Genomic DNA, 22,703 nt, shown 5'->3' on the forward strand with positions numbered 1-22,703 from the left:
CCATCGGTACGTTTATGGTCAGGTAATGCCTTCAAATTCCGCACGCGCACAAGTCTGACTTGTTTTGCTTTCTTCTTCTAGGCAACAGGTATTAGTAACATCGATGCAAGGCCAGGGTTTCTCCTTTCTTCTTCAGTCTACATATATGATCAATTATTCTATATATCTGCATGTATTTATTGACCATGTCCACCGAGGTAGTGCACGTGAATCATCATATATTGTTCTCGTCTCCATATTTAACTCTTACACAATTTCTTCCCGGTGTTGCGACTTAACATTTTACTCATTTCATAACTCTTTTATTGTTGTTGGCGATTTTCAGCAAGTTCGGTTTCCGGCAGTGACTATTTGCAACATGAACATGCTTCGAATGGAGAAAGTTCCGATGAGCTACGTAGAAGACGTTCTGGGAAACCTTTCATCATATGGTAACGTATTTATAATTAGAAAATCCAGTGTAGAGATTGACATTGTGAACCCTTACCTAATAATAGCAACTAGACTGCAAATACTTTTATCGCAACCTTATATTTTGTACAACTTAATTTTGACCCTGTAAGAATTCAATCCATACCCACAAAAAAAATTGTAGTATCTTTAAAACTTAGTAGATTTACTAAAATCAGACCAACTCAACACCTGTTTTTATTTCTTGAAGATTGTAAAAGATACTCTTCCCTTAGAATGACTTTTAGCATGCAGATGCGCTATGCTGCTGATGGCAAATACATTTTTTAAAGTGTGGTTTTGTCATTTTGTTTCCCGTTCCTGTCTCTTATTGCTGTCCATCTGTCTTCCCGTACTATCGAAAGTATTGTATAACAGTTCATCTTGGAGTGAAGATAACCTTTATCCAAGTTCAAGCAATGGATCAAGCTACTTTGGTGAGACATCAGAGGAAGGAGTCAAAGAAATGGAGTATCAGATTCAGGAAGCTATACTTGCCAAGATCGCCCTGGAAAATGACTCAATGTTGTTTTCAATGGGACATCAGTTTGGGGAGTTTGTTTTTGAGTGTTCGTTTAAAGGGTACAATTGCAGGTAGTGTGCTTTCTCATTGTCCATATTATTTGCTTAAAGTCTAAATATTCGCCAGATTCGTGGCAATTGTTACAAATGTTACAGTGTGACAGACGGTGAGATTTCAAGCTCGCTGCATACGCACTTCGTGGTCTGATTGGGTAACATATTTAACACTAATTCAACAAAATCGAGTCGTTGCTGGATCATATAGGTAACACAGTTCCAGAGGTTTCATTAACTGAGCTGCCATTGGCTGTCAGTCATTATCACTAGATCATCGTATAATATTAACGCAGTTCTAGTGATTTGATTGGCTTAGCAGCCATTGTATATGAGCCATTATACCATGCCCAAGAAATAGCGACCATTCAATTGTCTTCTGGTTGTTCTTGCAAAGCGAAGTCAGCAAGATCTAGCAATATGTCTTGATTGTTTTTAATAAAACAATTATTCCAATCGCGCTTGTTGGATGAGAGATAATTATAGCCAACAGCGCCGAGTTGGCTATCTATCATCTCAAGTCCAACTCGCGCTCGTGGAATAATTGTTAATTATCCGACTATGACCATGAAATAGCAACCACTAGATCTAACATGTCTTCGTCCAAAATTGACATCAACAAGGTCTAGCAGTATTTCTTGTTTTTGTTTTGTTTTGTTTTTTTCTCATAAAATAATTATCTATTAAAAGTTGAAAAAACGTTCTCTGGTTTTGAAGGAACTCGTAAAGAAATGAGCTTTCGGCTACCAGACTGCAGCCTTTGTCAAATGATAAAGAGCGCGCGAATGCGTAAATACATAAGTATCATTAAGTTCGAAAACATACCGGAATTACGAGTAGCTTTTTCGAAAGAATCGAGTCTTGCCTTGGTAACGGTATGGAATTGTTATCTGCTTCATGGCAGTCATGGCAGTATGACATTAATCAAGAGCTTTCGTACTCGCTGGTTACATTAATCAATCACAATTGCGTTTTCAAAGTCAGTTGAGTAATAGTTATTCCTCGCATGATTAGAAATGTTGGATCCTTTGTTTACCTACGCTCAAAATTGTTTCCTACAAACAGTCCAAAGGGAATATTTACACCTGCATATAGCAAAGGGCAACTATTGGAGACAAACGCAAGCGGACTTGGCTGAGATTTTGCGCCTTTCAAAACTGAATCGCATGACCGAATCGGTGATTTTGTTTCACTGCTGTCTACCTTGACCATACATGAGCCTCAACTTATAAAAAAGTAGAGAAAATTTGTACTAACGTTGTGCCAGGTGGTAAATGGGTGTAGAAATATGAGGGGGGTAAAAGTAAGGTGTACATGCAATGAACAAGGAAAATCGAACCTTCTTCTATGAAAATGGTTGCTATTTCACCATATTTGCTTGTAACTTAACTAATTGCCTTAGCCTCTTAATAAATACCTTAATGCATTGTGCAAGAAATACTCTTTATAGGAACTACTCAAAGTACTGGCATCATTTCTGGGACTACCGGTACGGAAATTGTTTCACCTTTAATGGTGGAATAGATGACAATGGGGACAATCAGAAAGTTTTAATCTCTCACAACACCGGACCAGATGGAGGTAGTGTAATACATTTAGGGACGCAGTCTTTTTATATTACTCATAAACCTTTTTGCTGCTGTTCATTGTTGTTGTCATTTTCGTTCACAGTCCTTAATTTTATGGTGGTTTATAAAATAATAAAAATTATTGAGAAAAAAGTTATATTGATAAAGATACGTATCACGTACCACTTGTTAAGGTCAAATAATTAATCTAATTGTTGTTTGCATTTTAATCAAATCGACATTATTCAGAAAAGGGAACCTCCACTCCGACAGCAAATGGACGGTAAATCGTTTGAAATAGTGTCAAGATTCAAAATTTTAGTTTAAAAAGTATGCAAGTGTGCTAAAAATTAAATATGATTATCGCCTATTCGCGCCATTTTGGACTTGTTGACGTCATACGGTTGCCGCTATTGTTAATAGGCAGAAATTCTTTCGTGTGAAGTAAATGAGCAACCGTATTACGTCATGAAATCCAGGATGGCTGCGCCTGGGAAATTTAAAAGCGAAAATAGGCGACAATCATATCTAATTTTAAACACTCTTGAATATTAATTAATTCTACTTCTTAAACTAAAATTTAGAATTTAGACACTTTTCCAACAATTTACCGTCCTTTTGTTTTCGGCGTTGAATTTAATATTTTTTCGTAGTGAAGTCCTAGTACTCTCTCGACGGTCTTAGACCAGACTTCTGGTAAGAGAGCTCAACTCTTAACAGTCACATTTCCTAGTGTTTATAATAAACCCACGAAGGGCTGACCAACTGCATCTCGTTTTCAGGTCTGAAATTAAATCTGTTTATCGAACAGTCACAGTACATCGCAGAACTATCACACACGGCTGGAGCGAGAGTAGTCATTCACGATCAAGGGCAGGTGCCGTTTCCTGACAACGAGGGTTTGAGTGTTCTCCCGAGCCATTCTACTTCATTTGGAATTAGAAGGGTAAGTAATTATAAGAACGTTGTATTCTGCCAACAGGTTTCTAGCACTGAGTAATGTACCAAAGATTGAAAATAAAGAAGGGGATGTTAAAGTTTTCATCTGAGTATCGTAAAGCCACAACCAATTCAGTTTAAGTAGTCGCTAAAAAAATATTGCCAAACACAGTTTTGATTGCCAATATTTTTTGAACGTAGTCACCATTGTCAGACACGACGTACGCGAATATAGCAAAGTACCAAACCAATAAAACCTTGAAGAAACTTTTGCTCCATTCGTCAACTGCAGGAAATCTCACGGAAGCAATTTATGATTGTTCTGAAGTTTGGACCTCTGATTGATTTACCATGCGGTGCGATGCTTTTTAAACCGATCACAGAACTTAACAACCCAAAACCTAAGCAAGCAAGAACAAATATACAAATTTTGCAACCATTTGAAAACGGCCATTGCGCACGCTCTCGCTAAGAAGATACATATTATTCTATATCTTCCTATATTATAGTCTTTTATCATGGCAGGCTGTTATTGAGCGTGTTGATCCGTTCGGCAATGGAAGCTGTATTTCAGACGACGGCATCCTTGACAAGAACATTTACACGAAGAAGTTCAATACTTCATATTCCAGACAGGCATGTAGACAATTCATTGCTACAGCAACTCCATTTTCCTTACTACAAAGTTTTTATGAGTAACAAAATGGCTTGACAAACACGAGAGTGGTCCAAGAGAATGTTACAATTGTATTAAGAGCCACTAAGGGGCTATGCATTCGAGGAAACTATAACATAAGAGAGAAAATTCATTAGTCCTGGGGAGTTGTGTCATAGAGTTGTGTCTGTTCCCCTTTCCGCGTTTTAAGTGTTTGAGGGACAAGTCTATGACAAAATTTTATTATATATCAAAACAAAAGACAATTAGTAACACATGCTCAATCAAATACAGCAGCGTCCGGAAGCACACGTGCACTTGAAGTTTGCAACATATCCCCTCCAACAGCCATTTCTTGTCTCTTGGAAATCTCCTTTAACTTCTAGGTGCAAACAATCACTCGGAGCACTCGAAGTTTTTTCTTTCGAGTATGCCTGTGTCATTTCCTAATCAATACATCATTCTCATTTATTCACCAGGCTTAACATATTCCATTACATTATTTCCAATTGTTAACGTGTTTAAAACTGGCTTTCTTTTACACCCATATGTTTTGCAGACCTGTCTGAATTCCTGTCTTGCTGAAAAAGAAATTTTGCAGTGTGGATGTGTCGAGGCTCAATATCCAGCTGATGCGATAATCTGTGACAAGAGAAATTCTACCATTGGTAATCACATTGTATGATTAATTGTATAACCTACTCGTAAACTGACCAAAAAACTTCACAATCATTTAAAATTCTTACTTAAATTTTGGTAACTCACCGCTGTATCGCCATAAGGAAGTCAGCCACAAGAACTTTGCAATGACCCTTAGCGGTTTTCATCTGTATCTCACTTTAGAAAGATTCCTAAGCTTCAGCTTTATATGGTCTTCTTTGGCCTCAGAAAAGTACCCTATGGATGTTTTTGATTGTTTTAAGGCAATGCAAACAACATTTAATTCCGACTGGTAACCATTGCAGATTCTCACGAGACGCATAGGATAACATACATACAACGAGGCTATTCTGTCGATTCGGTCAACAAGTGCCACCCCTTTTTCATTAACTCATATCTTCTTGTATAACCCCTGGGTAGTATTATGTTGTCAGTTAAAGGGGAGCTCGTTTTTATCACCGCTGAATATTATTTTGTCCTTAATGATTTATCGTGCACACCATATTCTTTTGGTTTCCAGAACGGTGCTTACAAACTCTGCTCCAAAAACTCAGTGGAGAACTTGACTGCGAAAAGGAATGTCCTTCTCCATGCAGGTAACCATGAGAAAATACGGGGATAGAGAGGAAAACTGAGGGGGGGGGGGGGGGGTTAGCTAGGATATGTGAATTTCACTTGACTTGCTTTTAGACATCGTCTTGACGGAATTCAGTTTCCCAAGACGTCCACAAATGCTCAGTATGACGTCACCGGATATCATCGGAGCGTGCCAACGTCGCATTGTGTTACCAGGCGGCTGTTGAATATTCAGTATGGCTTACCTAAGTGGTATTTACGGGCGTCTAAATACATTTGCGGACGTGTCGGGACTTCCGTTTTCACGACGTCTAAAAATAGTGAGCTTAAGCAACAGGACGACTGACGGAAGAGGACGGTGAATTATCGTTGTGTGACCAACATGACATCTTAGTACCTTCACATTTTTAGGCGATTTGCGTGCAAACCTGCTGTTCTCACATCTGTTATAACGTGAAGACCACGAGCAGTAGAAATGTTACAATCGAGAGTCGTAAATACTTGGACGTCACGTTGGTCACACCAGGACAATTTGCCGTCCCACCACATCAGCCGTCGTGTTGCGTAAACTCTCTAACTAAAGGATGGTGCCTACTTTTGTTACTGGGCATACGTTCTGTGCATCTCGAGATACTCGGGTTTCCTATGGGTGGTGCCTACTAACACAGGAATATTTTTGCGCGGTTTAAAACTATGAGGAGAAAGCAAAACTTAGCAAGTGCTTTTGGCATCCAAAAAGAAAATTTGGGGTAACCATTCATTTTTCAGAGATAATAAAACTTCAATCTGGCGAAAAACATGCACCATACATTGCTTTGTATTTTACTGCTTTTTAGAACAATTGTTACTTAATTATCTCTAAAGAATGCGTGATTATCCCTAATTGACTTTTTGGATTTGAATAGCCCTTGCTAAGATCTGTTTGTTCCACATAGTCGTAAACCGCGCAAAAATACTTCGGTATTAGTAGGCATCGTCTTTAAGTGAAATTCACATATCCCAAGGACTATACTGGTGGTCTCCCTCTCTGTCCCCTTTATATTTTTTCATGAAGTAACTCATGTGTCTGACATTGCTTCTATAAGCAGACAAACATCCCCCGTGGGTGTGGGCAGGTGCTTGTCTCTTGGAGTTGAAGCGCGTCTCTTGGCTGGAACTGGGTGCTTGGGAATAGAAGAATTCTCCCTTTTGCCGTGCTTTCAGATCAATTAGTTTTGCTTTTTAAGTACATAACAAAGCAGAAACAATGACATATATTAAAGGGGAAGTATCTTGGGGTTTTTTACCTCTTTTGTTAAAAATGGTGAAATAAAATCTTCACTTTGCAACAAAATAATTCTACAACAACGAGAGGAGAGAAATCAACTCAATTCTTGACAGGAACAATGTACTCGCACTCTGTTCTAGCCCATTTTGGAAACAAAAATACGAAAACTTGAAAAACATTAGCCTAACATTTTTCAAGTTTCAATCCATTCCGACCTACTCTGTCTCTGGCCAGAGGCACTAATGGACAGTTTTATTGTACCGTGGTGATAATTTATGACAAAACTAGACATTATTGTCTTGTTTCTGTTTTCAGACAAACATTTTGGGGTTTTGAAATGACATCAAAATTTTTGTGATACTTCCCCTTTAAGGGACCATGTCAGATATTTTAATTTCATATTTCTTGTCAAAGTGATAGGAGTTCCTTCCTTTATCTTAAGAAAGAAGAAACTATAGAAATACTTGTATTATTTAAGTTTTATTATTGTGAAAATTAAATTAAAAATTATTAGTAGAGAAGCATTTCATATATGAGCAAGGTATCTTCATACGTACACTAAAAGCATGATTTAGTACAGATCGGAACAAAACTACAGGAACGTCTTTTTAGAAAAACTTGTTTAGCTATAGTCGAAACTTTGTAAAGTGACCCTTACAATGGGCCTGGGCAGCTTGTGCATGGAGAAGTTCCCGCTTAGGAGTTGTTCGGCTTAGTTGCACCCAGTGATATGGTTTCCCAGTCCAACATGCAAACTTGAATCAGGACGTAATCTGAAATATTTATTTACTTGCTTTCTTTTTTTTTTACAGAGAAGTCATGTTCAGGACCACCTTGTCGATGGGCGAATGGCCTTCTTATGGATATGAGGTATGGGAATTTTGTTTGACCTTCACTGTAGCTTTGCATTGAAAACTTGAAATTCGAAAAGTTTTTAAAACGAGTTTAGCCTAAAGAATTTAAACAAGTTTTTGGCATCCATGAAAGTCGAAACGAAAATACTAAACTGCCTTAAATTTATTTTTGAAGCAAATTCTTCAGGCGCGCGTCAAAGAAAGACAGGTGTTTACTTCTGAACAGGATTTTGGCTATTATCTAAGGTAAATAACTTAAGCCACTTTTAACAACAACGTGTGTGTGACTCAGTTATTTAGATGGCATTTAAGTGACTTTACCTAGCACCGCTTTAAAGTGAATGAGATATTTTTGAAGGTAGCCTAAACAGACGAAAACAGACTCACGGCTAGGAAAGTTCGCGATTGTCAAGTGGATCGCATGCAGATTGGATGTGATGTATGGCCTGAAAACGAGTGGTTAAATCATAATCTTTATGTATGGTGTGGTACTCTCAATTTCTACCATTGTGTATATGGTTACATGTTATCAAAATAGAATGTTGATAGTAACATTGAGATTAACCAGTCTCCTCAGATTCAATGGGGAATAGAGATTATCCTTTTTACTCCATAATTGTGATGATGACTCCATGCCCATTGGCAATGCCTGTACATGTGGCCCACTGTGGAAATCACCTTGATGGTCTACCTCATTTGTGTATAGGTTGCCCTTGGTAATTCCCAAAGCCATTATTAAGGATCTAGTGTAGTAGCAGCAGCAAACTAAGTAGCACTCAGAAGCTGCCGATAAATTTGCGGTCATCAACCAAGAGATCAAAATGGGCAAGTATATATAGCTTATGAGTTGTCGACAGTGGGTAAAATGTCTTAACTGAACACAAACACCATTCAAGTGATATGTAAACAACTCTTATGCATTTTCATTCGTTTTCAGCGAGAATTTCTTGCAAGTAAGGATATTTTTCGAGCAGCTGAACTTCGAAAGAGTGGTCGAGAGAGTGAGCTACAAGGTATCTTAGGCATGAAATTAAGGACTAATTTCCTCCACTTGTTGTATTGGGAGAGTAGTTTTCTTCATTTATGGCAGCATGGTACAATAACTGATCTACAAAATTTCTGAAAACCTTAATAAGCAATTAATAACCCTCATCTCCTCGGCCTCATACTTTTCACTGTTAATTCAATATTCACGAACAACGTCAACACTCGAATCTTTTTCCGGCTACCAAATTAAAAACAAACATATAAATTATTTTGTTTAACCCTGTCTAGACCAGACTTTCTGGGAGCAGGGAGGGGGGAGGGGGGGGGGGGAGGGTGGGTGGGTCCGTCCTAACTAACTCCCAAAAGCTGCGACAACAAAACTTGGTAAGCTTTGGGGGTCCCAGTAAAGATTAATGGCGTCGCTTGACGTAGAAATACGCCAAAATTCGGCCAAATGGGCATGTTGAAGACCATGTACTTGTTTAGTCAATAATGGTAATAGGCAACAATCCAAAAATCAGTGATTTTATTTTTCTCATCAGTCTGTAAACCTAGCCGCAGATATCGGAGGACAGTTGGGGCTCTGGATTGGCATCTCAGTGTTGACATGCTGCGAGTTGTTAGAGCTTGCTCTCCTCTTACTTCGGAGTGCCTTGAGAAGAGCATTTTCATCAAATGTGATTCGTGTGATGCCTGCAGCAGATAGAAACAGTTAATTTTCTATTGCTAGAATTTGAACGCTTCAGTGAAAAATCGCAAAGCCCATAAGCAATCGGTGTTCAGTCAATTTACAGTTTTTTTTTTTTCCAAAAAGATTGTGTATTGGCGGGTTGGGATTCGAGAAGCCTGTGAGATTAGCCTGTGAGAATAGACGCCTGTTCCGGCTTTGTTTCATCCGCCTGAAACAAATTTCGGAAAAGGCTTCTGTACTCGCAGCCGGAGCTTCGCCTTTCTAGTTTTATTACAATTTGATCACAATGGTTTCATGAAAAAAAAGTCCCTCAAATTAAGCAATTAATCCGCAGTTAACATACAAAATTCTTTTGTGATGTTCTAAAGTATAGAGGCGGCATACCCATTGGGATTTTACGCAGTACCTAGTCCTGTGAAGACATCAATTTTGTTATGTTTCAATTGAGCATTATTCTCCTGGTTTCAATATGGAGTGAAGCTGAATTTCTTATAAAAAAATAACATTTCTTTACAAGCTGGAGTTGAACTTGACGTTTAATCCTGACCCACGCGTTGTAAATTGTTTTCAATAACAGTTTTGTTATCAGGGATAATAGAATAAACTGCAGTATCAAAATTAAGGCGAATTGTAATTTAATCTAGAACAGTCAAACCTTAAATGAGATATGATGTTTAAAAATACGTCCTTCAAAATGTTTTTTGTCACGTGTATTTGTAACCACCTTAATCATTGCCATAGCGTGCGTAGCAGTCGTTTGCCTTTGCGAGAGCATAAGTGTAACTTGTGTTGACAGTGCAGCGGGAAATTAATTAAAACATTGAAGAAATAAATAAGCGCAAAATAAAAATAAACAAATAACTAGAAAACTTCTTTATTTCAAAACTTTATCGTTATCCTAAGTTTTTACTATATAAAAAGTATGGCAAAAACAAATAAATAATTAATGTTGGACCGATCACCAACCCTGATACAATAAAATCTACAGCTACCTTTCCAGTTAGTTGGTAATTGAGAAGGCATTTTTCAGTACAACCACCCTTTAAACGACGCCATATACATATTAAGGATTGCCATTGAAGCTTTTGCTAAACTCCTAAGGATTTGTATAATTATATTGATCATAGCTACAAGCCTGCAATCTTACAGCGGTTACCAATAACACGCGACCTATCGCCTTCAAAAGACTCCGATAAAGTTGCGTTTTGGTGGACGTCAATCATAGAAAAGCCGTTGAAATTATTTTGAATTCTGAGAACATTTCAAGGCAACAGAACCAAGAAATTGACAGTTTTATCCGCTGACGGATGATAAACTTAATGAAAGTTGATTTCCAAGTCCGGTTATCTAAAAAAATGGGCATTGTTTAGACGAAGCCGTTTTTTTTTTTTTTTGAAACATTTGAAATCGCTACACCTGATAATTAAATCAGCGATGCGTGCAAGTGAGCAAATTATCACGTGCAGTGAAAATTTAAAATTTTAATTCAAAAATACTTTTTATTTGCGCTTGATCTGGCTCGAGAATCAAGTTAAATAAACTTTACCTTCTCTTAGCGAGGTAAAATTCTTAGTTTCTTGCCGGTTACCTTGGAATTTTGTCAGAATTCAAAATAATTTCAACTGCTTTTCTTTGATTGACGTCCACCAAAACGCAACTTTATCCGACTCTTTTGAATGCCGCAGGTCGCGTGTTATTGGTAACCGCTGTAATATATGTAGATTGGTTGGGGCTGTGCATAAAAAATCTTGCGTTCACCTGTAAAAGATGGCGGTGTTGTTGTTTTCAATAAAGATATAGATAAATTAACCATTTGCTGTTCCTAAGATTTGTACAATTGTTACTCTTATTTTGCTCTCCTTTTCTCCTGTTTGCTCTTATTTGACCTGGTTAATGCGCTAACACTTAATTATCAGAATGGCCTTCTAGAGCGCTGACGCACGGTTCCACAGCGCTCATCAATTAGAGCCTCTTTGTCTCCTTCCACTTCAAATATCGCGATACTCATAATTACCCAATCAAAATTAACCATTTCAAAATTACACGCTGCGCAACATAATTAACTACCTTAAGTGTCTTATTCATCGCAGAATTCCTGCTAACACTTGATTCCTTTAATTTGTTATATTTACATCAATTTTCTGGTGGCTATATAATGGTCGTAATAGTCCGTGGGAATTGTATTGTTTTGCTTTATGGAGTCTAAGAAAACGAACGCGAAGACGATCGCATAACTTTGACATTGTAACTGGTAGGAGATTCGTGACACCCTTAGCTACAAAAATGAAAAACTGACGGTAAGACATAACCTATTATTTAAACTTTACCGGTATTAGAAATCCCGAGGAGGCAAATAATTTGCATTTTCTTATTTTATTGAATCTTTAAAGGTCAACCAAAAAAAAACTTATTGGGAGAATAAGGTACCATTCAGATCAATTACCAATTCTTTTTCAGAGCCCCAAGTATTTTTTTTCTTCCTGGATGATAAGGTAAACCGTTTAGTGAACTCTTTACAGCCTCGCAATTATGAAAAGACATGACACATTTATGAAAGTGTTGCAGAATAGCATTCATTTAAATGGCTGCTTTTAACCAAGCTAATTTATGTCCAAACTGGTTGAAAAATCATTTTAATACGTGCTACATGCGTTTTACGAAAAATATCGGTATTGTCACATACCCCTTCTTTAACCTTTTCTCCAACGAAGAATGACTGTGCAGCCAAAACCTGTGATTATACGTAAGTATATATACGAAGAAACGAAATAACACTACGCCATTAGATAGATAACTTTATATTCAACTGGGTTGATGAGGCTGGCTAGGCTTCGAGCACTGAATACAAAATAGCAAGCTGGTATACCAAGAACTGATTTTACTCGTACCAAGATAAAATGTCATATCGTTCATCATTTTGTTTTCAAGATACACAATCTTATCAGTTTGATTTCGCCTATAAACAATACTTTGTTTTGTTTTGTTATTATTTTTTTTTACAAGAGACGATTAAACACCATGTAATAACAACAAGCTGTCAGCTTCACGTTATATGAGCTGTAAACTGTGTTTTCCCGCCATAATTTTGAACATAACTTTTCTTTAGCATAACAGTCTTAGGGAACTGACTGTCGTCTATGACTGTCCGAGGAAAAAAGTTATTCGCCACTATTTCATGGAACATGAAATTTTAATTATTCACAAAGTTTTTATTACAATTGGCCATGATTAAATGAGCTTGTTTCGCTTATTGCCGACAGTGAAAGAAACCATGAAGTTACAGGACGAAGTAGCTAAGTCAAAGACCACCGTTGACAAGAAGCCCTCGATCAAACAAGAAATAACTCGTTTCTGTAGCTATACAACCGCCCACGGACTTGGAAGATTGGCTGAAAGTGGCGGCTTCTTTCATCGAACAGCATGGAGCGTGTTTTGCATAGGTGCTCTAATCATGTTTGTTATCCAGTTGTATAACCTGTTCCTTATGTACCTAAGTCGACCAGTGGCAACTGTTGTTAACGTTCATCACGAAAGTGTAAGTATGGGAATTATCTACATAGACTCGATTAAAATGACGGCACCGTTGCGTAGATACCCCTCAAAAGAAACCGACTCGTACGTGTGAAGATAGTCGCAGATGTTTCAGAAGTCTTATACGTCGTGCAAGACCTAATTGTTAGACTTTGTTTGAAAGGATATCATTCTCTAAAGTTTTCAATGAAAAACATTCGTGCGCAGGGAAAATATCAAAACAATTTATTGGGTGATGGGGGCAAAAACAATTAAAATATCACATCAAATTATATAACGGCTCATTCAAAATACGAAAGTACACAAACTCCCACTAATGGTCTGAGAGAAGACTTGCACCGACCATTATTTTATCATAAAAGCAACACATACTTATACCTTATTGTGCCATTTTGCTTTGCTGTAGAGCCATACAGCTTACGCGAAAAGACTAAAAGGCACTATAGGTAGTTATAAATGTTTTGTAACATACAACTCACGTGATATTCTCAGGAGAACCGATCCTTTATATTTTTGGAAGTACAGAATGCATGCAGCGTATGACCAATTAAAACAGACTACTCCTTATATTACCGTCACACGATCTGTAATGGGGCAACAAAACAAGGAAGCGTAGTAAGGTCTGTTCAGCTGAAATTTCATGATTGTTCACCAGAGCAGAGGAAATGCCATCAGCTATTGTCTTTGTTATTTATTTTCGGCAAGTATGAGCCATAAGTGAGTTTGGTAAAGTTTTTACTAAATTATCCATATCACCATGCAGTCTTGTCGCGAACGCTTTCCGACGACGTTCGCTAAAATAGCTTTATGAGAAGGATGACTTGGTAGCGTCATGTCGTTTACTTTACTATTCGGTGTAAACACAATGTTTTTGGTGTGAAAATGCTTACAATTTCTCATCGACCAGGTTGCTCATCCTCTCTTGGTTAAGATTAATTGATTTGGTGGTTCCTGTGTTTGAACAATGATACCATTATCTTAAATGTCTTTATGACCGCACTTGAAAGATATTGTTATTCCTTCTAGAGTAGTGTACTAATGGATATTTTAAAGTTAACGTTACTGGTTTCAGTTTTGTTACCAAAAAAATATACTAAAATGGGCATCGCTTATATATTACTTAACACTTCTTAAAACAGTCTACAAGATGACAGTCTTCTTTTAGTCCGTTAGTGGGAGCTTTTATGCTTCACCATTTTGAATAAAACGTTATATAATTCGATCTGATATTCTATCTGCCAGCGAACGCGTTTTTAAAACCCTTTTTTTTTTATATAAATGGTTCTAATAACGTTTGACGGTCCGCAGTTCCAGAACATTCCTTTTTTTTTTAATAATTTACTAGTAACACATCGGTTCCAGACCAAAATCGCAAAAGTACGTTATACGGTGGGGTAACTTTTTTTTTTCTAGCAAAACTGTGATACCTCTTCATTCTTACAATATTATTTCTCAGGCCAGGCCAGATTCAACCAGTGCACTCGAGCAATTTTGCCTCGTGTTGGGTAATCGAATTGAAGAAAAATGCTTGATTGAATATAGAAATGCAGATAGTTGTCATTTTTTACTTTGATATTGTTACATACCATACTAGAAGTTAAAGTTGATATTATTTTGACGTGAGATTAAATGCAAACCTGTTTCCATCCTTTTAGCATGCTCCCTTTCCAGCTGTGTCAATATGCAATCTAAACATGATCCGCTACGATAAGCTTCCTGAAAACTTTATAGACAATCTAATGATGGAAATGTTCGAGGAAGGTGAGGTTTTTTATGTAATCTTTAATCAAGATGATAGCCAAAGAGTTGGTTATTGAATGTATGGTTGGTTGGCAAGAGTTGCCAACCAGCCATACATTCTTTGTAAAATCTTGACAATTTAAAGTTCGTTTGTCAAAAGCTATTCAACATATCGTGGTCAAAGTTTCACAGAGTACTTTGTTTGTGTTATTTCAATTTATGGAGTGCAAATATTCGTAGCTAGTTTTGTCATTTATGTTACCGTATGCTAATAAGTCTTATATGGAAACAAAGACACTCACAATCGTGGCTGCCTCTTCCTGCTTCACGGGCATTAATTATCTCATGGTGTGGCAAAACGTAGCCCTGACAATTTGAAATTCCCTTTAACTTAAGATTTGTTGTTTCACGCCTCCTGCAGTAACAGAAAAAAACTACCTACTTGTTTCTCTCAACTTCCCTCTATTTATTGATCAATGTCCTCATGATATCAATTCTAAGCAACAATTATTGATTTTTGTGTAAGGTCGTTAAGTTTTTCTCAGACAGATTTCTAAATTTAAACTAACCATCTTTTTTTCACTTCTGGTAGCATATGAAAATTCAAATGAAGAAGCCATTTCTACCGAGGATGCTGCTTCGTCTCGTGCTACTAATAACCGTATTGCTTCAGCAACTAATTCTGCTACCCAAAAAGGAACTGAGGCTCCTACCCCTAGTGATGCCACTCCAGTTAATGATGATAATGCGACTCCTACCAATAATCCTTCTACCGATGGTGCTACTGGTGCTGCTACTGATGGTGCTACCTCCTCAAAGGAAAATGGAAGTGCCACACCTACTGGTTCTGAAGATAAACCTTCTACCGATGGTGTGACCGATGCTCCTACTGGGAGTACTATCGCAACGGATGATGGTACTGCTAGGTCACGTGATTCCCCTACGGATGGGACCACTCCATATCCGCACAACGATGATTACAATGATAATTACGATTACAATGACAACTACGATTACAACTATGACTACGATTACGATTATTTCTTTGGAGGACTTGGAAGTGAGACCAAAAAAAAAGAATTTGAAATTGAAGAAACAATCCGTGCTGAGTTGGCCCTTAAAAACGATAGTACCATTGTTGAGATGGGACACCAGTTTGAAGATTTGGTGTTTGAGTGCTCTTTCAGGGGATACGACTGCAGGTATCATGCTTTTGAGTACACTATCGACGGGAAATTACTTTTACAATAACTGATCAATTTACAATACCAATAACAATAACGATGTTATTTTTACAATAACGTTTAGGGCTTCCTTTGATAACAGTAATTTGCTTTATAATTACTGAAGGAATTACCCTGTTTTAAATAAAAGTATCTTCTTCTTCTTCTTCTTCTTCTTCTTCTTCTTCTTCTTCTTGTTCGAATTCTCGCGCGTTGATTGGCTCGTAGCTATTTTCTATAAGAGTGCACACAATAAAAATAACGTAAGGTGTAACGCGCGCGTTTTCTCAACGGAAAGTGAAGCCAGTTCCTCTCGATCGTTTTTTTTTTTTATGTTATTGTAAAAAAAACAAATCGGTGGGATTTTTCTACGGTCTATACTCTTATAGACTATAATATGACGCCGTAAAAATGTTTAAAATTTGGCAGTGAAACCACGAGCCGCAGGCGAGTGGTTCCACTTGAGTTTTCAACATTGTTTGACGTCATTCTATGATCTATAACAGCATGGACCTTAGAAAAGTGCCGTCGATTTGTTAAATGGAGTCTACCAAAGAATACGGCCGTCGATTGGACAAGGACAAGGGGACATTACCTCCCTAATTAAATGCCTGCTAGAGTATTATCATATTATGCCATACCGTATAGAAAAATATATTGGAAGTAGACAGGGAAAACAAATTTGCTTTTAATGCAAACAAGCTCTCATGTTGTGATCCAGTGGCGCTATATAATGAAGTAAATTACTTTCCCGATCAATTTATTCATGCTTGAGCCAGTGGCCAAGAAGACGATATGTTCCTCGTTGACTTTTGGATCTTCTGCGTAACTTGTTTTTCAAAAGTACTTATTCGATGATTGGTTGATATATGAAACAAATTTACGATAGAAGCAAACACCCAAAGAGCAAAGGCAAAAAAAAAAAAAGCTATAGAAAAAAAAAAAAACAAAAAAAACAAAAACAAACAAAGAAAAAGAAAGAAGAATCCATTTCTTTACTTAGTGTTTACTGGTCAATCGGTAAATGATGAATCAATCAATCATTGCATAAATTAACTAGTGCAATGCATAGATAATAGGATACTTGCGACTATCATTTATTTTGCATAACCTGCACAATTTTATCTGCTTAAATAAATATCTTCTTCTTTTGCAGAAATTACTCGAAATTTTGGCGCCACCTTTGGGATTATCGCCATGGTAACTGCTACACATTTAATGGTGGCGTAAACGACGATGGCGAAGAGCAAAAGGTTCTTCACTCACATATCACTGGACCAACTGGCGGTAATTGTCTTTTCAGGTTTTCCTCTACAAACTTTTTCTGTTTTCATTTTTGTTTGTTTTTTGTTGTTGTTTGATGTTTTCTTTTCAGGCGTATACGTATACTAAAAAACCTTTTCCGGTATCCACCATATACAAGAACAAATGAGTTCTTTACAGGGTCTATCAATGACACCTCAACTCTGAAAGATTAAACTGAGTGTAGTGACGTTGTTGTTCTTGAAGTTGGTTTATATTCGCTTTACGCAAGTCTATCAATAGTTTAAAAGACCAACATCATTCCTGTTTATTTAGTATATGCAATATATAGTAGAGCTAATCACTGCCTCGGCTATCTCTTGCTATTGAAAGCAAAGGACATTGAGATGTGACAGGAACGATATGGGATTGTAGCTAACTTTGAACCTTTGTAACTTCGTTTTTTAGTTCAACATTTTCACGATTTTGTTTAGTTAGTCAGTTAGTTAGTTAGTTAGTTAGTTAGTTAGTTAGTTATTAAGTTAGCTACTTAGTTAGTTAGTTAGTTAGCTAGCTAGCTAGCTAGCTAGTTAGTTAGTTAGTTAGTCAGTCAGTCAGTTAGTTAGTTAGTTAGTTAGTTAGTTAGTTAGTTAGTTAGTTAGTTAGTTAGTTAGTTAGTTAGTTAGTTAGTTAGTTAGTTAGTTAGTTAGTTAGTTAGTTAGTTAGTTAGTGTTACAGTGATTGTGCGTAACTTAAGCAGCTGTTGAAGCCTGGATTTTTCCCATGCTTTCTTTTCGTAATTGGCTAAGTTGCCCACATAACTGCGATAGTGTTTCATTTATCTATCTAAAGTTAAGTGGTATAATAACAAAATTATATTTTTCTCGACATGCAGGCCTTAAGTTGAACCTGTTCATAGAACAATCACAGTACATCCCAGAGCTTAGTCACACAGCAGGAGCCAGGGTGATAATTCACGATCAAGGACAAATACCATTCCCTAATAACGAAGGCTACAGTGTTCTTCCAAGCCGTTCTACATCGTTTGCAATAAGAAGAGTAAGTATCCATTGTGTAGCACTTAACTGAAGGAACAGGAACAACAAGCAAATTAAAAACTAAAATGGAAAGTTCAAGGTAGAGGCATTTGGGTTGGGGGCGCATTAGTTAAAGTGCAATGTGTGCATGTTGGAATCAACAAGAAGAACCAATCCTGGTCATAAGTGAACTTAAATTGCTTGAGGAATCACAAATTTTATTCCGAGTCTGTCATAGTGGAAAAACCATTGAATTATTAAAATAAATCAACCCAACCACCCATTAACTAGTCTCTCTCCCCGCCGTTTTAGTGTCGCAACGCAACGCTATTTGTTGTGGGGAAGAACGACGTTGCGTGGCGACACTATAAACGACTGCGAGGGAGACCACCCATTAATCATCCAATCAACCAACCAACAACCAAAGAGCCAACTCACCAACTAAGCAATGTGCCAGAGCAATGCACTGAACAACCAATCAAGCAATCGTAAGATAGAGATGAAATTGTGCCAATGATGAGCTATTATTGTTATTTTAAAAATTTAGACTGTCATCGAGAGGGTTGATCCATTTGGTAATGGAAGCTGTGTATCCGAGAAGGACTTGAATCACGATAGCTTGTATAGCAAAAAATTCAACGTTTCTTACTCTCGACAGGTAAGGCACGCTTTTTGTGTACATAGACCGGAATAATTAAAACGATTCCATAAGAGTACACTTTTATTGGACATTATGTAGAGCATAAATTAAATACATAAGAAAAGCAACTATCGTGAACCTGAGTGGCAAAAGTGATCTTGAAACGTAATTATTATTTTTCGTTTCCTTTTTCTATTTTTTCTACTCTTCTATTCTACGTAATTTTTAACTAAATAATTAGTTTATTGGCCTATAATAAGTGGCACAGTATTAGTTTTACTAGAGTTGCCCCTCCTCTCCTCTCCTTACCTTCCCAATATGAATTGTATTCGAGTTAATTGTAATTTATTTAATATTTCTAATTATTTAATACTTGTGTATTTGTAGTAGGAGTTGAGAAACCAAATAAATGGAATAGATAAATGAAGGCCACTCCACCGATCCACCCACCCTTTCCATCTATCCCCTATTTTAACTTTTAAATTAATGATCTACATTAGATGTGTGTTGATTGAGCACTGATCGAATAATAAATGATATGCTCACCTTTATATTTGTAAGGCTTGTTTGAACTCTTGTCACGCTGAGAAACAGGTGGAAAACTGTGGATGTGCCGAAGGCCAGTTTCCCTCCGATGCTGACATTTGTAACCTTCGAAACGCTACTACTGGTACATTTAAAATATATTGATTATAGAGTGGTTTTAAATTGAGTGGCATTTGCTTTGGTTTTGCCTTCCTAAGCTCTGTGATTGGTTAACAAGATTCGTGCCACTTTTTCAACCATTGAGAAGCAAAACCAAAACCAGTCGTTTACTTGCTCGCGCGCGTTTTCCCGCGCTTGACGCCGGTTATTTTGAATTTTGGTTGGCTCGCTGCGCCGAGTTGTGTCCGTCAGAATATTAGTTTAGTTTTACAAATTACGACACTCACGTAAAACCTGCTCTAGAAACCATAGTAAACGTTAACATACCTCACATCGCATTACCACTTGATATTGCATCATTTATTAAAGAAATATTTAAGAACACGAGAGAAGTGCTCAGAGAATCACAACTCGTAGACAAGCGCTTCTCGCACTTGTTAAAACAAGTGACAATATGCAAAATATATCATATCTCAGATAGCTATCAAACTATTCCCATGAATTTTTTTTAAAAATATTTTTTTTAATTATAATAATGATTTTAATGATTTATAATGATAACTGAAGTTTCTATACAAAATTGGGGTGAATGTATTACACCAGCCAAGATTAGGCCTCCTCGCAAATCCCCCTCTCTCCTCCACCCCACCACAACAGTGAAATAAATCGATATGCTTGCTTTATAACGAATGTGAAATCTCACTTTTTACAAGGCCATTTCGTAAACTCTTTTCCTTTTTCCACCATCCAGCTAAGTGTTTAGAAAGAATTCAACTAAAACTGCTCACAGGAGACCTCGAATGCGAGACACAATGCCCAATCCCTTGCAGGTAAGCTTTATTTCTACAATAACTGGGCAGGAGCAACAACGTAATTACAGCAGCAACAATAACTAAAGGATTACAAATCCATAACATCAGAGAAAAGCAATGCAACCAGAAATAACAACAACAAAACATGTTTTGGTATACCCACCGCAGGCTCACGTCTTTGAATGAACGGATCACCTCAACCCGAAAAGGAAATAACTCAACAATATAATGCATAATATAGAGGGAGGGCCACAATCTCGCCATATGCAACAACGTGGCAGGTTTCTAAAGTAGTGCAATTTATTTCCTCTTTGGGCCTTAACAATCTACTGTCTATGAAACTTTCAAATTGGTGGGCTTACTTGCCCTTACTGCCCCAGACAGAGCTTCTAGGTTTAGCAGCTCGTGATTTACGCTACAGGTCCTTTTACCGTGAATGCGTTCAGTTCAAACTTCCAGATTTAACGAAGACTGTTTGAGCAGGTCAGGAGCTCAAAACCTGTTTTCATGCCAGTTTCCCTGAAAATGAACACCTGTGTGTGTGCAAGTGCCTCCTGGAGTACCTGTCAAGAACCCTAGAGTGGAGACCAATGTACCAGTCTAAACCTAATAAGTTGTTTTTGTCCCACATACGCCCACACAAACCGGTCTCCCCTGCCACACTGGCCAGGTGGATTAGGGAACTATTACAGCTAGTGGGCATAGACACTGCTACTTTTAAGGGGCACTCGGTCCGTGCAGCAGTTGCTACAGAACTACAAAACACGGTTTCTCTATCTCAGAGATCTTGTAGTTTGCAGACTGGTCTTGAGAGAATACCTTTATCAGGTTTTACTGCAGACCTCATTTCGACCCCACTATTGGGAGGGCAATCTTATCAAGTGCCACACAAATTTAAATAGTACAGCTTTGAACATGCATTGCTAAATTGAGACGAGCAAAAATACCTGAAAACTAGCTGGTGAGCTGTCTCACTAAAGCTAAGCGTATCTTCACAATAAACTTGACTTGAACTTAAACTTGAACTTGAGAAACGATAGCCTTTTATCAACGGTGAAGTTTGATGTAGTTCAAAGAAGAATTCATTGATTTAATATTATTATTATTATTATTATTATTATTATTATTATTGTTATTGTTATTGTTATTGTTATTGTTATTGTTATTGTTATTGTTATTATTATTATTATTATTATTATTATTATTATTATTTCTTTTTTAAGGGAGGTTCAGTTCAGGACTACAGTGTCCATGGGCCATTGGCCATCTCAAGGATATGAGGTAATCTGCGCTGTCAAGATGATTCATTGACGTTGAATGTAGTATCTTTATCGAGACTCGTTTAATTTATGACGTTAAAAATTTTCTGCTTCCGCGCGTTTCTGTTTTCCAGTATATCCTCGAAAGCCGAGTGAAAGAAAATAGTGCCCTCTCAAACGAACTACAACAAGGATACTTTCTAAGGTATAAAAATAGAGTATATGATTTAATTAAACTTAAGCTCTTTTATACTCCTTTTAATTTCTTTCAATTTGTTGATCATCAATCTTCCTCAGTGTGTTGACAATGACAACGAGTTGATTTCTTTCTTTACTTCCACCATTAAGTGAGAACTTTCTTCAAGTGAAAGTCTACTACGAACAGCTTAATTATGAAAAGGTCACTGAGAGAATCAGCTATGGGGTAATTATATTCCTCTTGTTTTTAAATTTCTGAATAAGTCTGTAATAATGCCCCCCGCCCTTTATATGGTTACTGTCAAATAGTTGGGTTTCTCAACGATATTTTAATTGACCAATGAGGAAGCCAAGATCACATACCTAGTGGGTTAGGTGAGGTTGTCAGCGGTGCCATTTACGAGTCGTCAATTAATTACATTCTACTAGTTTGTTAATTTGTAGGGTATAAACCTACAAGGAAGTCAGGGTCATATACCAAGTGGGTTAGGGGAGGTTGTCAGCGTTGTCATTCCGAGCTTATGTCCTTTATCAATCTCACAATCGGCGCAAGGTGTTCATTTATTACACAGTCCTAAATTAATTGCATTCTACTGGTTTGTTAATTTGTAGGGTGTAAACCTTGTAGCCGACATCGGAGGTCAACTGGGGCTTTGGATTGGTATTTCGGTATTAACATGCTGCGAGTTCTTGGAATTGGCTTGGATGATAATAAAAACAGCCATAAATAGGGTCTCACGAAGGAACATTATAGACCTTAAACCACAGACACCATAATCTTCTGTCATGTTCGTCCTTACCAGCTGCAGCCAGTCTCATCAAGTCATACTTATTGATTAAGTCGTTATATGTTACTCCCTTCATCTTGGTTTGGAAGTAAAGAATCTGTACTGGAATGTATAAAAGATGAATTAAGTTTGAACTAATACAGATCATATTGCTGTGGCAGATTCCTTCACAAAGACGTACTAAATAATGAAACTAGGTCCTGCTTACACACTTCGTGTGAAGCGAACCATTTCTCCATATAATGCCTAATGTACAGGACAAAATAGGCTTTCCCTCAAAGGAATCTAATTGTATTTTATTATTATTATTATTATTATTATTATTATTATTATTATTATTATTATTTTAAGTACTAGCTTGTACA

The 22,703-nt window shown here is 37.2% G+C and overlaps 2 protein-coding genes across 2 annotated transcripts; both read left to right on the top strand.

Moving 5' to 3' along the window:
- Window positions 1–331: 331 nt before the first annotated feature.
- On the top strand, window positions 332–10,988 carry LOC146450859 (epithelial sodium channel subunit beta-like). The gene is made up of 11 exons (XM_085099900.1): window positions 332–431; window positions 816–1,044; window positions 2,477–2,607; window positions 3,377–3,540; window positions 4,059–4,169; window positions 4,748–4,856; window positions 5,369–5,444; window positions 7,504–7,561; window positions 7,721–7,791; window positions 8,483–8,558; window positions 9,075–10,988. Exons 1-11 carry the CDS (start codon window positions 359–361, stop codon window positions 9,246–9,248), a joined length of 1,272 nt encoding a protein of 423 aa, XP_084956026.1. The 5' UTR covers window positions 332–358; the 3' UTR covers window positions 9,249–10,988.
- Window positions 10,989–12,494: 1,506 nt separating this feature from the next.
- On the top strand, window positions 12,495–22,652 carry LOC146450860 (degenerin mec-10-like). Its single transcript, XM_085099918.1, has 12 exons — window positions 12,495–12,758; window positions 14,410–14,515; window positions 15,087–15,696; window positions 16,874–17,004; window positions 17,855–18,018; window positions 18,544–18,654; window positions 19,198–19,306; window positions 20,033–20,111; window positions 21,317–21,374; window positions 21,487–21,557; window positions 21,701–21,776; window positions 22,163–22,652. Exons 1-12 carry the CDS (start codon window positions 12,495–12,497, stop codon window positions 22,325–22,327), a joined length of 1,944 nt encoding a protein of 647 aa, XP_084956044.1. The 3' UTR covers window positions 22,328–22,652.
- The last annotated feature ends 51 nt before the right edge of the window (window positions 22,653–22,703 follow it).

The sequence above is a fragment of the Pavona decussata genome, unplaced genomic scaffold, assembly GCF_977016875.1.
Source record: "Pavona decussata unplaced genomic scaffold, jaPavDecu1.1 SCAFFOLD_417, whole genome shotgun sequence".
Classification (NCBI taxonomy): domain Eukaryota; kingdom Metazoa; phylum Cnidaria; class Anthozoa; order Scleractinia; family Agariciidae; genus Pavona; species Pavona decussata.

What these genes read in the sequence shown, in the direction of transcription:
- LOC146450859 (XM_085099900.1), top strand. Translation starts at nt 359, where the DNA reads ATGAACATGCTTCGAATGGAGAAAGTTCCGATGAGCTACGTAGAAGAC. An exon ending in ATACTTCATATTCCAGACAG is followed by an intron (nt 4,170 to 4,747) that starts GCATGTAGACAA and finishes TATGTTTTGCAG; the next exon opens with ACCTGTCTGAATTCCTGTCT. An exon ending in GGCCTTCTTATGGATATGAG is followed by an intron (nt 7,562 to 7,720) that starts GTATGGGAATTT and finishes TTATTTTTGAAG; the next exon opens with CAAATTCTTCAGGCGCGCGT.
- LOC146450860 (XM_085099918.1), top strand. Translation starts at nt 12,495, where the DNA reads ATGAAGTTACAGGACGAAGTAGCTAAGTCAAAGACCACCGTTGACAAG. An exon ending in CATCGTTTGCAATAAGAAGA is followed by an intron (nt 18,019 to 18,543) that starts GTAAGTATCCAT and finishes TTAAAAATTTAG; the next exon opens with ACTGTCATCGAGAGGGTTGA. An exon ending in CTGAGAGAATCAGCTATGGG is followed by an intron (nt 21,777 to 22,162) that starts GTAATTATATTC and finishes GTTAATTTGTAG; the next exon opens with GGTGTAAACCTTGTAGCCGA.